Raw genomic sequence first — 14634 nt, forward strand, 5'->3', positions numbered from 1 at the left:
GTGACCTTCGTGTAAAAAGGTTTCTGACATTTACTTTACAAAAATAAAATAAAATATCCAAAACAACTTTACAGGGGATCTGAGATTGATTTATATGCGAACTGTAACATCCAACAGTTAGATGCTCAGATTAATATTCATCGCATGTTTGGGAACAGAACTAAACTCTTGCTTTCTAATTGTGTTAACATTCTGATAACGTAAAAAACCATTGATGAGTATTCAGTGATGATAACTGCAAAAGCTGGAAAGTCCAAACTATGACACTTCATATCGCAAAACCTTTACAACACTAACGTCACAAAGCCTCAGCATGGCATCCTGGGAGAAAATGCACCGGCTAAGCCAACGTACAGCACATTAATGCAGTTACCTTAGCTACATCACTCTTCACAAAATTTTGAAGCCATGTTTCTTACTTGCACATGGTACACTCTCTTGTTCCAGGTTTAACTGTGACCACCATTTTGCCCAGAACGCCATACCCAACATCTGAGGCTCACTGTTCCCACATACTTTGGTCCTCATGCCTGCGGCTTATCTTAACTGAAATCTAAGACTTTGAAGTTTTTCTTTTATCAAACAGTCAAAAGAACAGTGGGATTAACTGTAGGGATGGGACGCCGAGTGGTTCAAGTAACCTAAGGTTGTGAGAGAGGTGGGGTACTGGACTGGGAACATCTAAAAGTGGGAAAAGGAAGACAAGCTCACATCTAACTTTCTACAGCAATGCAATTAGTAAATTCACTTCACACCTGAAATGCTACCAAATAAACCACAATTCCATTCACAACACTGTGAATATTTACTGTAGTGTATAGTTTCTTAAGTATTTATTACATTCTTTCGTTTTGTTCAAAATCATTAGCAATAATATATAACCAGTCTACACAACCCCCCAAGGTGAGACGGTTAAGTCTTGACTCTTAATTAGGAACGGGTAATGTCCTGATGCACGAAGAACAAAAATAAATAACAAAAGGTCAAAGCCATTATGGCCCCAGTTTAGAAACAGAAGAAAGAAAAGGAGAAACTGGCAAAAGACAAAAGGTATGCAGCTATTATTTTTTTAGGAGTATAATGTTATGTATGTTGTAAACCTGGCTAGAATAACACTTTTAACCTACCTTGTTGTGTTGCTAGCTTACATAGCACATGAGATGAAACTTAAAGCAGAATCCACAACACTAGAGCAAAAATTACAACAAACGTCAAAACACAAAATGGAACTTAAAGACAGAGCAGTCTGCAATATTCGAAAAATACAAAATGAATATTTTTTTCTACAAAACATGATGTAAACCCACTGAGTAGCACGTAATATTTACTATTTTGTTCATAATAGAAAACACATATTTAGTAAAAAACTGTTTTATACATTTATTTGTGAAGGTATGACGTTTTACTTTGCTTTAAAGAGTCCACTTTTGAAAAGCATATAAAGGACCATTGTTCACCAAAAGAGCGTACTGTACATGTGTTAGGGGTCCTTGAAAACTTTTTGTCGCAGCCACGTCATAAATTTGAGCTGCTGTCAATCAAAGTTTGAATGGCCTGATTTGCATGGATAACCCTCACTGGGTTCAACACTGTGCATTTGGCCAATAGGATCACTCAGGTGGGATCAGTGCTCATCCCCAGAAATCACAGAACACACTGAATATGGGACTGGATATGAAAAACGCTTCTGTAAGGAAATAGATTTATTTTTCGATAATACAATTATTAGTTTTTGTTGTACTTAGGTCAATATTTGATGTGACAATTGCTTCTTTTGGATCAAACAACATGGATACTTTTATTATTGTGTGGACTGAGCATTTGATAATGACATTAACCATGGGATGATTTCATTTCTACACAACGTAGGCGTTTTGAACGTAAGCATTGCAAGGTATACTAGTCACACTTTTTCAGTGCTTAGGTCAAAAAATCTAATGATTATAACTGAGCTGTATAACATAGGATAAATTCTGACATTCAAAGCTTTCTTATGGTATATGATGTTACCGTATTGCTAGAAAATTGGAAACTAAAGAATTATGTACAGTAAAATATATTAGAAGTGTGAGGACAAGGAGGGACATGCATGGGTCGCTGATCGCTATGAAGTTTTAATTAAAAGTTTCCATAACTAATTTTCTAAAAATAGAGTACTCAATGTTTAGAAAAATCTGAATAATGATTTAAAGTTGAACCGTTACAGTTAGAAAAGTTTTCAGTTCTTTATAAGGGACTTCAGTGGTAATGGAAAAACAATCCAGTCTCTCATGTCTGTTTCTCTTTCCCTGGTAAGATATTTTTGCTGTAAAATTGATTTTCTGAAGAGTATCTCTTGCCTGTCAAAACAGAGCGAGATAATGCATCGTGGTTCTGGAAATAGACCTGATAGTCTTAGCAATGCAGCGTAAATAACAGGGAGCATGTTCTTGATGGTTATGTGATGCTAAAATCTGTCAAAAGCAGAGAATAAACAGGAGCGAAATCACTGTCTGAGTAAAAAGTTCCAAAAACAAACTAAACTGACCAGCAATTCAAAGTAACTTTCAAGTAAACAAACAAGCAAAAAAAAAAAAAAAAACTACCTAGACTCTGGAGGGGAAGAGTATTTAATGATGCATGTGCCTCTGATATGATCAATTAAGCAGATTAATTTCACTGGGGCTCTGTGATTGAACTGTTCTCCAGCTTGATGGTCACTCAGCAGGTGGTGCTCGCTTATCAGGAGCCGGAGTTAAATCGAGTTCCTGATCCTGAAGGTCATGGGATATAATTATAATCAGTTCACATGAGGTTCATGTAATCTAATGAAATCAGTAAAGACTCAGCACGCTGAATCTCAGGAAGAGAAAGAGAGAGAGAGAGAGAGAGAGAGAGAGAGAGAGAGAGAGGGAGAGAGGGAGAGAGGGAGCAAGAGAGAGAGAGCGAGAGAGAGAGGGAGCGAGAGAGAGAGGGAGAGGGAGCGAGAGAGGGAGAGAGGGAGCGAGAGAGGGAGAGAGGGAGCGAGAGAGGGAGCGAGAGAGAGAGAGAGAGAGAGCGAGAGAGAGGGAGCGAGAGAGAGAGAGAGAGAGGGAGAGAGGGAGAGAGGGAGCAAGAGAGAGAGAGAGCGAGAGAGAGAGGGAGCGAGAGAGAGAGGGAGCGAGGGAGCAAGAGAGGGAGAGAGGGAGCGAGAGAGGGAGCGAGAGAGAGAGAGAGAGGGAGCGAGAGAGAGGGAGCGAGCTCCTGCTGTTCAATGTGTATTCACCCATCTCAATAGCTTCAAAGTGGATTTCACAAAAAGAACACATGCTCTTAACTTCCTGTTGCTTAACCAGTCAGTAATACAACAAAAGGCATCAGCATCCACCTATGTTATGCTACAATCGATCTGAGAAGTGTGTCAGTGTTTAAAACCGTTTCCTCTGATGTTGGCTTTAAAGAAAAGCCACCCGTTCAAAAAAAAAAAAAAATCTTCTAAATCTTCTTCCTGGGCGCTCATGGCGTTTTGAAGTGTGTGCGTGTATAAGACTGGAAGCAAACTTACAGATATTGAGCAGGTTACCATGGAAAAGACTGGATATTCCTCTTCTTGGCTGACAGGAATATACCCAGTGCTTCGACTGGACTGACCTGGATAGCTAACGTCAGTTCTACACAGCTGGAAAAGGTGGTGATTAAAATAACTGTAGCCACCGTCATATTAGCTCAAACTAGCCTGGAAATTCTCTTCTGACATTGTGTTTCTGTTCAAAGAACTACCTCCCACTGGATGTTATTCCTTTGTTGCTGTTTTTTTTGCTCCATTCTAAATATACAGTATATATATATATATACACACACATACACATGATGAAATGTATCAGTATGATTTTTATTTTTTCCCCCCAACGGTATGTGCAGGCATTTCTAATAAAGTGGCACAGTGAGCGTACAGTATATACAATTTTTCCGCTTCCTATATTACATTCCTCAATTCTACTTTAGAAATGATGCAAGAGAAACAGGGCCCAGTATCACTCTATCTCTGATGCAAACACCATACACACACAAAGTGTTATCTTCTATCTTTTTCACGCGTACAAATTCCATAGCATGCTCCCCGACAGACTAAGCTTGTTTATGAAGCGTTCTCTAGTGCACCTTCCACATCGACACTGAGCGCAAACATCAACTCACAGTATGCACTTGATGTCATATTTTACAGAAGAAGCCAGCTCTTTTAAGAGACCTCCATCCTGAATGGCTCTGTGCTCTCGCACTCCGTCAGACGACATGAACGACGAGCCATGTGGAGAACGGCTAGCGCACGGATAATATGTTAAGCACTTTCGGATGTCAGGAATGTGCTGCGTTCGCTTTTGCGTTCTGCTCGGTTTACCCGGAGCACGGAAAAACCACAGACGTACTAGATTTACTAAATTTCAAAAGCCTTTTAACATGTTTTCATGAGTTATACTGTAAAATGTCAACACATTCTGTTTGTAAATGTGGGAGAGAGAGAGAGAGAGAGAGAGAGAGAGAGAGAGAGAGAGAGAGAGAGAGAGGGAGAGACTGAGATGAAGCATGCTGGGCTTTAATTAAGACAAGACGAGATACACAGTTACAGATAATTACAGCTGAATGATGTTCATCTGTTTGGACCTACCGAGCCAGCGTATGCTCTTACTGTTGAATTCGATTTTAAACTCAATGATTCGAAAATAGTTGAATTAATGAATTAATTAACTAATTAGTTGATTAATAATTTATTACTACTATCGTTATTCAAGTTCTCCAAGATCCAGGTTAGGAACAAAGACCTAAGACGTATCGCTTATTAAACAAGATTGCACACTTATTCCATTAACGACAATACTGACATAAAAATTATAAATGATAGGGGCTAAATTTGTTCAAATATAGTAAAACCATTCTTGAGGACAAAGGAAGTCTGCCTGACATACTGAGATGACGAAGCAGTCTCGAGCTAGTGGGCGCCAGCCTACGCCGACTCCCGCTGCACACAGCTCTTGGACATTGCTGACATTTAAGACCGTGTATTGCAGGAGTGCTGGTGGCATTTAAATAAAATAATAATAATAATTATAATAAAATATAATACATTGCATGAATACTACATTCAAGTTTGTGTTTTTTGTGGAGTTTTTTTTCCCCCTTCTACACTGATGTTCTCTCTAATTTAGCCCTAGCCAATTTTCTCCCATCTCTCTGTTAGGGCACTCAGCCATCAAGGTGCAAACTACCAACCGGGAAGGGTAAAGGGTATAGAAAGGGTTAAGGCGCTTGCTCCGAGATACGTCATGCTGGGGATGGCGTGGCACACACTATCCGTTAACAGGAGCCCACAGATGCCCAGCAAAAAGTGGCATTCAGGTGTGTGGACATGAGTCTTGGTTGGGTTTAGAGTTGCACTTTTTATGACTGTTTTCCCAATTTCCTTATGAGACATTAATTTTAGGACCCATGAAAGCTTGATACCGGCTCAGACAAAAAACCTGTTGTAATTGATTACGAACAATTTATTATGCTACATGGAAACTTTGACATTTTGGGAGGTGGATCATACTGTATGCAGAAGATCTAGGACAATGAAAAAATTAAGCAGGATAATATTGCTCACTCGCCATGTCACGCACAAACAGCTGTTAGGAACGGCAAAAATAAAAAACAAACACGACCTAATTCCTGGCAAAGCAAAATATTAAAACAGGTAGAATTTATTGCTCTTTTTCTACAGCTCTCTTGGCAGGACAGATCATCCTCACTGCCAATCCCTCCTTCATGTTTTCCTCAACAAACAACAGATTGCAAGTGACAAAAGTCATTTAAAATGAGCTGTATATATGCAATTTATATATATATTTTTATATATATATATATTTTTATATATATATATATATATATATATATATATATATATATATATATATATATTTTTTTTTTTTAAGAGATTGTACTGGTTGCTGGATGCCCACATGAGACAAACGACAAATGACACCAGTGACTTGTACCATATTTCTAATCTGAACACATATAAGCATACAGCTTCTAGGGGAGGGGGTGACGAGCAGCACAAGACCATCAATCATCCATTTCTGTTCCTCCATGCACACTCCCTGTCAAAGTTTTTACTCCCAGTCCTGTGCTGCATCGCTCATAGTATCACACGCGCATAGCTGCAGGGCTAAAAAGGTTTAAAAGCATATAAAGTTCCCACATGGAGTGTTTTATGTCACGTAGTTGCCTCTGTTTTATGGTAACAGCTTTCTGGATCTGGATAGATACCATTTTCTGAAGCCAAAACATATGTACACCGTAAATCTAGTGAAGCTGAGGCAGACATTCTCGCTATTCACTTTCTATGCTGCTTAATTTAGGTTCAGATGTTTACAAACAAATATTTATTAACTTACATAAAAATAAATAATAAAAAAAAATATATATATATATATTAAAATCTCACTGCAGTAGGCCTACATTTCTGCATAAAATCACCTGGAAGCACAATCACGCAATTTAATCGGCTATGACTAAAAGAAAAGTGAGAAAAGTGCACGCTTGTCTTGTTCTCTTAAAAGAATAAAGAATGAAAATTAATGAAATAATTGAAATTGCAGATTCATTTAAAGAACCATATTTGGTAACTTGTGTGGGAAAAATTATTACCCTAAATGGATGAACTTCACGAAGCTTAATTTGCAATGTAAAAAATATAAATAAAAATAAAAAAGTCTTAAAATTTTTTCAAGAATTTCAATGAGCCAGGTCAAAAAAATAATTTAAACCTGGATGGATATTGCTGAACCAGCAAATTTACATAAAAATGTGGGCAAAAACAAAACTCATTATTGACTGTGACTGGAGATCACTTAAACGTTTGGAGATGTTGCGTTGTTTAAAAAAAAAAAAATAATAATAATAATAATTTAATTAGATATCAGAAAAAAAAAGCACAGTTATGTTTAATAATAAAAGTAAGAAAGCCTTTCCGCATGTACAATGTAAGGAGAACTGTAACAGGATTAGGATTAAACAGCCATGTGGTCATATGAAAATCAGTAAGTGGCATTAATTAAAACTTGTTATTTAGGCTAATTAAACTTAATTATTAATAAAAAAAAATAAAAATAAATAAAATAAACTGTTAAGGCGGTCAAAAGAAATACTGCGTGTGACTTGTTTTTGGCCAGGGAGAGAAAATATTCCTAAATAGCATCACCTAGATTTTTTTTTCCATCTGCCAGATCGTTCTTTCATAAAATCGTTTCATATGACTCTTCTGTAATGTTGCAGATGGTGTGTAATTTGCCCACAATAGCAGTACACCAAGCCTTAACAGGAGTCTTTAACTTCTACTTACCCAGTGCTGCTATGCTGATACACAACCAGGTCATCCGAACCATGCCTTAACCTTAGCATCAAACTCTGTAAACCCTAACAGTATCAAATGACATATGCTAGGTTAAGCCTATAAAAAGTTAAGCGGTAAATTGTCTCATTAAATGATACCTGGAGCACCACTAATCACATACTCAATTGAAAAGATTTTTTAAGTCCATCACCACCAAGTCCTTCTCACCTTTTTAATCCATACAGGTAAATCCCAAGGCTTCAACTGAGCAACTGGTGTCGACTTGTGGTATATACAGTATAACGTCATATTACATAAATCCATTCCTTACTCATATTTAAGATAATACCTTTCAATTGCTGCAGATTCATTTGATTACCTCAATGAGAAAGAGGTTCAGCAACTTGTTTACAGTTGATTCCTTTTAAATTGGACATATTAATCTAGTTATCAGTGAGTTATGGTAAAAGGATGCTCTCTCAGGCATGACCAGGATGTGTACCGTAACCTAATAAGGATTTACACTGGCTGGGGAATCCTATGGTAATTGCTTTGTGCCCGGTAATATTTATCAGCGAGGGAGAGTTTAAACTCCCACATTGCGTTTCCAGGTAAGAATGAACACACAGTGACAGCTCATACTTATTCTACTTGTTAATCTAAGCTAATTCACTAAAAGTGCTGCAAATGTCACAGGTGTCAATCATGGCCTTTCTCTCAGGGACGCAACGATACCAATATTATGTAAGGTAATACCAGTGCATGTGCTGTACGAAAACATTACTGAACTACAGCGCCGTCCTTCAACACAAAGGAGGCTGATAAAACGTCACGTGTGAGCCATCCGAAGTTCACCTTCACTTTTATTCGGATCACGTTGCCAGGGATTGTTCAGTGGGCAACAAAAGGAAAAAAAGTAAGACTGAAGTACAGTATGAAACGTATGTAACCCAACAAGAAAATAGTCCAGCTGAAATGACAACTTCCAGATAACCTTAGAGAATCTTTTTAGACAAACCATATAATGTTTGAAATATACTCCCCCATTTTAAAGTGTTCCTTATATGTTTTATTCTCCAAAAATATAAGCCAGATATAAGGACAAACATTTAAATAAATAAAGCTGAACATTTACTGTACCTCCTTCCCGGCTTATTGACAGATTTTGTTCATGACCTGGAGACAGCCTGTACTTTAAAAGTATACCAGAAAGCGCAATTCATGGCATCCTAATAAAGACACTGTTCAACAATATTGTACATTAAAGGTTGCATATTAAACCTTTTTAAACAAGTTACTACAAGTCAAGAGGTCTCCAAAATAGAAAAAGGACAAACATCAGGAAATATTTGAAAATTATAATATATATATATATATATATATATATATATATATATGCACACAATACGCCAGGTGAGAATCAAACCCAGAACCTGGAGGTGCAAGGTAACAGTGCTAACTCTTCATTAACAAGTAAAAGGGAAAAGAAAAAAAAAAAAAGAACTAACTGGACTTGCCAATATACAGCATTTACTTTCTGATTACAAAAAAAAAAAAAAAAAAAAAAAAAATATATATATATATATATATATAAACAAAGACATAGATAGATAAATAGATAGATAGATAGATATAAAAAAAGAATATATGATGTTAAGTAACTGCCAAAGCTAAACTGTTCTATAAGTATTGTGACTGCAAATAAACGCTTCGGGGAAAAAAACAAATAACTCAGTTACAGTCCATAGTAGTATGGAGGATGGAGGCATATTTCTGGATTGGTGACTATTCAATAATATAAACATATAAAAAGTTTTATATGACGATAAAAAGTTCTGTTTACCGCTGAAAAATCTTTATGTTATATCAGTGAGAAAAATCTAGTGGCCCTGAAAGAAAGTATGGGAAATAAAATATGATGACATTCTGTGGGTTGGTGGATAAATATCTTTGGAAGGTGTTTTAGCCCTGGAGGCATTTGACCCCACAAGACTCTATTAACCTCCAGCCACCTTCTTGGTCTCCGGATTTCCCAAACGCTATCACAGCACACCCACAGTGCCGCATTAAAGAGCCAACATGTGCACAAATAAAGCAAAATGCATCTCAGAATTTCACTCAGAAATAATAATAATAACAATATTATATTACTAGATTCTGGTAAAGACAGCAACTGCTGAGCATATGCATAAGCACCTGCCTGTATGCCTAGCATGATTAGCATCATCACATGCTTCACTGTCTCTGTGACCTTTGGAGGGCTGTAGAGCGTGTTTGCCTACCGTGTTGTGTGAAGAGGTCACTGTGGACGATGTCGATCATGCAGTAGAGCTTCTGCTTGACCAAACGACCTGGCGGCACCTTGAGGATGAACTCGCTGAACAGCTTACTGAAGAGAGACAGAGGGACAGAGAGACGATCAAAATGATTTTTATCACCACTAAAGATATTCATTTAAGGGCAGAGAAATTGTAGTTTTCCATCTCCGGAGTACACATATTTAAACTATGAAAATATAGGCAAACTTTGTGAATTACTGAATGTAATTTGACATAATAAAACTGAAAACTACAACTAACACAAACTCAAATGGCAAAAACACTAAGAGCGAAAAAACGATTCATTCCCAGTTTCGGGCATGCCATTCTACGGTTCTGGTTTTAAAAAGATGTGTCGTCAAAAACCACATTTTAGTGTTGTCTGGAGGCCAGAATGAATAAAAACCCTAAAAAACATACACATATTTTAGGCGTACATGTATGAGAATTAATGTGCTAGCAGGAATTTCTGGTTGTCAAAACATCGTGGTGACGTTACATTGCCAACATTACAGATGTTGGGGCAATGTTGGTATTAGGTTAAATATTATAATGGCCTGAGCATGATTATTTTAATGAGGACATTTACCACATTTAAGAGCACCCTTATTCAAAGAATTTATGTTTCTTTTTTTCATCTCATCAACCATCTGAGCAGTTGACGTTTAAGGGCCTTGCTCGAGGGCCCAACAGTGGCAACTTGGTGGTGCAGGGGTTTGAACCCGAGACCTTCCCATCAGTAGTCCATGACCTGAACCATTGAGCTAACCACTGCCTTGGGGTACTATGGAACATGCTCTTGATGATGGAAAGTGCAGTAATATCACAATGAGCACCATAAAAAAAAAGCAGAACACAGCAATTTACCAAAACATTTTATTGGGAGCAGCCAAACAGGTCTAAAAAAATAATAATAAAAAAAAAAAGGAAATAAAGCTTAAAGTCGGACATATATTTTGCGAAAATGGACGTAATGCAGTTTGGATGCTGTGCAATTTGCAAGCCAAGATGCACCTGAAACATGAGATGCACACTGTGTGTGTGGGAAGCTGTTGTGTCCGTCCCAATCTCCGATCAGAATTCAGATGGGTCGTAATGTGTAACAGGCTGCATTGTGGTAGCAGATGGAACACATCTCGCCAGCCTCTTCGCCGTCCCCCTGCCTACCCACCTCACTCACCCGCCTGCCTCCTTGAATGTCTGTATGCCTCGAAGATGGCCCTATTGTGACTGTTCGTACAAACAATGCAAGCTCAACATTGAGCACTGTTGGGCATGGCACACTTTCAGCACTCATCTGGCAGCCGGACCACGCTCTCAACATAACACACTGCACACTGTAGACCTCTTTCCCCGACAGCAGGTGTTAGCAGCAAGATAGAAAAAAAAAAAAAGATGAAGAATGTTGGAGAGGCTCTTAACCCCCCGTAACAATGTTTACAGAAAAACAAACCTGCCTCCACTAAATCATTCATGCACTCTTTTCAAATAAAAGAAAGCCTAATGGGCTCTCTGTGTGAGTGCGTATCAAGCGTCCCTCAGCGTCTGTCTCTCAATTCACAGTGGAGAGAAAATAAGCCAGTGCAATCTGTGTATGTGGCCTTCTAAACACCCTGCATGTGAGCAACACCAACAGAGCCTCAGGCAGATAGACACATAGAACCACAGTCCCCAACACACACACACACAGCCTTAGAGGCTGTGCCACAGGGGAAATGAGTGAGCATGGGAGTGTTGGATAAGAAAAGGCGCCTGATTATGCATTACACTAAATGTTTAATGTATTTAGGTTAAAGTTCCAATCAAAACCAATGTGACTCCCAGTCAAATGTTTGACATTCAGTAAATCTGATTGGAGCTCTGAGCCGAGAAACACTGACCCGAATAAAGGATGATTGATCGTTTTTATCTACTAGACCTTTATCAGAAAGGCATAGGCTACAGACCTACACGGTATCAGCTGTATTCTCACATAAGAATACGAAAGCAGGGGCTTGGGTTGTCCAAGAAGGGGAATTTGGTTTCCCTTTTCCATGGGGTGAAAGACGATATGTAAGCAGTAACAAACTTCGAGACAGTGTTAGGGAAATAATCCATGAGAGGCTTATTTTATTTTAATTTGAAGACATCAACTGTTATATTGAACTTCCAGCCCCCCTAACACACAGTATGACTGCAGATCCATTTATCACCCAAATGAGGATGGGTTGCCTGTTGAGTCTGGTTCTTCTCACGGTTTCTTCCTGTTACCATCTTAGGGAATTTTTCCTTGCCACTGTCACCATCGCCCTCGGCTTGCTCATCAGGGCCATCTGATCGTTCCGATTCATATACATTCACATTTCATACAAACTTCCATCATTTTCTTCTGATTGTGTAAGGCTGCTTTGCGACAATGACAATTGTTAAAAGTGCTATACAAAAAAAACTAAATTTAATCATCCACTCCTATCTGCACGAGGTGCTTACTAACAGCCTTCCACGTGGCAACCAAAATGCGCCTGTCACCAATGCGCCTACTGTTTTTATTTCGCGACCAAATAATTTTTTTTTGACGACGACCTCATTCATGACAGCAGCCAATAATATCCTCTGTTATCCTGCAAACAGCATCAACATACACTACCATGTGATATTCGTACGGACAAGGAAGTACTCTCAGAAGTGCTGTTTTAAGTCTTCTTAGTGAGTGTCTACACACAGACAACTTTCAGCAAAAAGCTAGTTCTGATTTCTTTCTTTCTAAATGGGTTTCTAAATGGGTTACTTATAAATGGGTTTCCTGCAACTCACAGCGTTTGCACAGCACCCGAATACACGTTTCAGAATAACTCCAGCACGATCACATGGTTTTGTGTGCCAATAATAATCATCTGATGACAACAGACCACATTAACCTGAGCACCCGCTGCCCTGCGTTTCCATGGCAACATGACTGATTACCCGAGAGTAAATTAAAACGGGTGGGGGGGGAGGACCTAAACCTTTTAAACGTTCGTACAGTACATGTCCACACGTGTTTGCCTGTGTGTGAATGCAAGATGAAAAACCGATATGAAATCAGCCACTTAGACGAGCCAAGGGCTAAAAATAAGTCCATAACGAGGAGGAAAGCAGCTATGACAGCAGATTTTCTTTCAAAGGGCCATTTAAGAGCCCAAACTAAATGAGGATATCTTTTTTTTTTCTTTCCTTCCCCTCCATAAAATCACAAGAACGACGAGTGCCTAATTTGTCAAATTGGCAGAATGTAAATCCTATCTTCAGCCTTGATTTAATTTACGGCCCTGGTGGCTGCGGTTGCCGAGAGCTGAGAGACGGGCGAGCTGTAGAGAAGCATGCGTTACATCTCCTTACTACATCCTTCTTTACAATCAGCACACCAGCACTACATAATTATGTGTCTCCGAGTGAAAATACACTGATCATGATCCATGATTTTTATTTATTTATTTATTTTGGATGCAACTTCTTCCCTTGATATTAACTTTGGTATCGTTGCATTAAACTGCATTGCCAAATAAATGAAAGTGAGCATACCATGACTAGGTACACTACTTGCTAATTACCAAATACAAGAGCTGTGAATCACATGTAGTCTCGAATTTCACCTTATTTAATTTAATTTGATCTTTTGGCGATACAATTTTCTATTAAATTTGATACTTTTTAATGTTTATTGTCTCATTTGTCCCAAGCTGCAATATGTCTTACAGGTTTTACAGTACATTACAATGCCATGCCAAAAAAACATTTGTACACAAACGTGGTGTCCAATTTATGTTTGAAAATGATTCCTCATGCTCCCAGAACCACTCTTTCACAATTTGCGTCTTTGAGTCCTGGAATATGCCCTGCTTATAACGCAAGAAAAAACGCCATAGTGGATGTGATGATCTGGTCATTCAGCCGGTCATCGATCATCAGACCACATAACCTTTTTTCCATCGTTCCAAAGTCCAATCAAAGTCCTTCTTTATAATTAGTCTTACTAACAAGGGGTTTTCTTCTGGCCACACAGCTGTTTAGTCCCAATCCAGTGAATTCTCATCACACTGTTTACACCACAACTGTCATTTTTATGGTCTCTTTTTTTTCATGCAACTTTAAGTGATTTTATTTTTATGAATAGTTAATGTTGACGGTTTAGCACGATCCTTCGAGGTTGGGATAGTGTGCTGATGTGTTCTAACCCAGTCGCATGGGAAATGATGTCACTACCTCAAAACGCATTTTAATTTTCACTTGTACAGTTCTCCAATGAGAAGCAGGGTTCCAGGGTATCGTGGAACTGAATTTGGACAGCTATTGTACCATGTTGTATTACTGCAACGTGCTATTAAACATAGAAAATCATATAAGCACCACTAAGTATCTTGTACATATGATGGAGGTAAACTCACCTGAGTTCTTTTGGGTCAAAGACCAGTTTGACGTCATTGACAATAGTAGGAACATATTTCAAGGCTGCACCCTGGAAATAAGAGAAGACATTTATACCATCAAATATTTCACACAAGCAATACAAAGTGGGATGAGTGTAACCATGACATACTGTTAGCTTTCAATAAAATTCACTGATCAAAAATTAGAGAAGAAAATGATAAAACAGGGAAGAAAATGTGGATGATGATTGAATTTGCAAATGGTGTACAGAAAACAAACCAACAGAACATTCTCACTGTTTACAAATTGACAAACTGTGAATATTATTTTCACAAATCCATCCATGGTTTCCAATGCCCCACGCTGAAGAGCTCTCTAACTGGATTCTTCCTCGATGCTTTGTTGCCCAAATGAGCCAGTCAATAACTCTGCAAGTCCCCATGCTGAGCACATAGATTCACAAGCTGTAAAAAAGCCTTCACATACTGACAATCAATAGCAGTAGAGCAGCTGATGAAGGGTCCAGTGTTTTCATCTTTCTAACTGCTGCTCCTCGGAGTCCTTGGCACGATTTATAATAGTATATTTTCATATATATAT

At 38.3% G+C, this 14634-nt stretch overlaps 1 protein-coding gene across 2 annotated transcripts in view; it reads right to left on the minus strand.

Moving 5' to 3' along the window:
* The window catches only part of dock1 (dedicator of cytokinesis 1), a 272932-nt gene that overhangs the window by 154758 nt on the left and 103540 nt on the right, over positions 1–14634 (minus strand). For both annotated transcript variants that reach the window (XM_053511045.1, XM_053511044.1), the window contains exons 24-25: positions 14052–14122; positions 9613–9719 (exon numbers count right to left, since the gene is read on the minus strand). In XM_053511045.1, the coding sequence (XP_053367020.1) occupies positions 9613–9719; positions 14052–14122 (178 nt within the window). The remainder of the gene's footprint in view (positions 1–9612; positions 9720–14051; positions 14123–14634) is intronic.

Source organism: Clarias gariepinus, chromosome 14 (assembly GCF_024256425.1).
Source record: "Clarias gariepinus isolate MV-2021 ecotype Netherlands chromosome 14, CGAR_prim_01v2, whole genome shotgun sequence".
NCBI lineage: Eukaryota > Metazoa > Chordata > Actinopteri > Siluriformes > Clariidae > Clarias > Clarias gariepinus.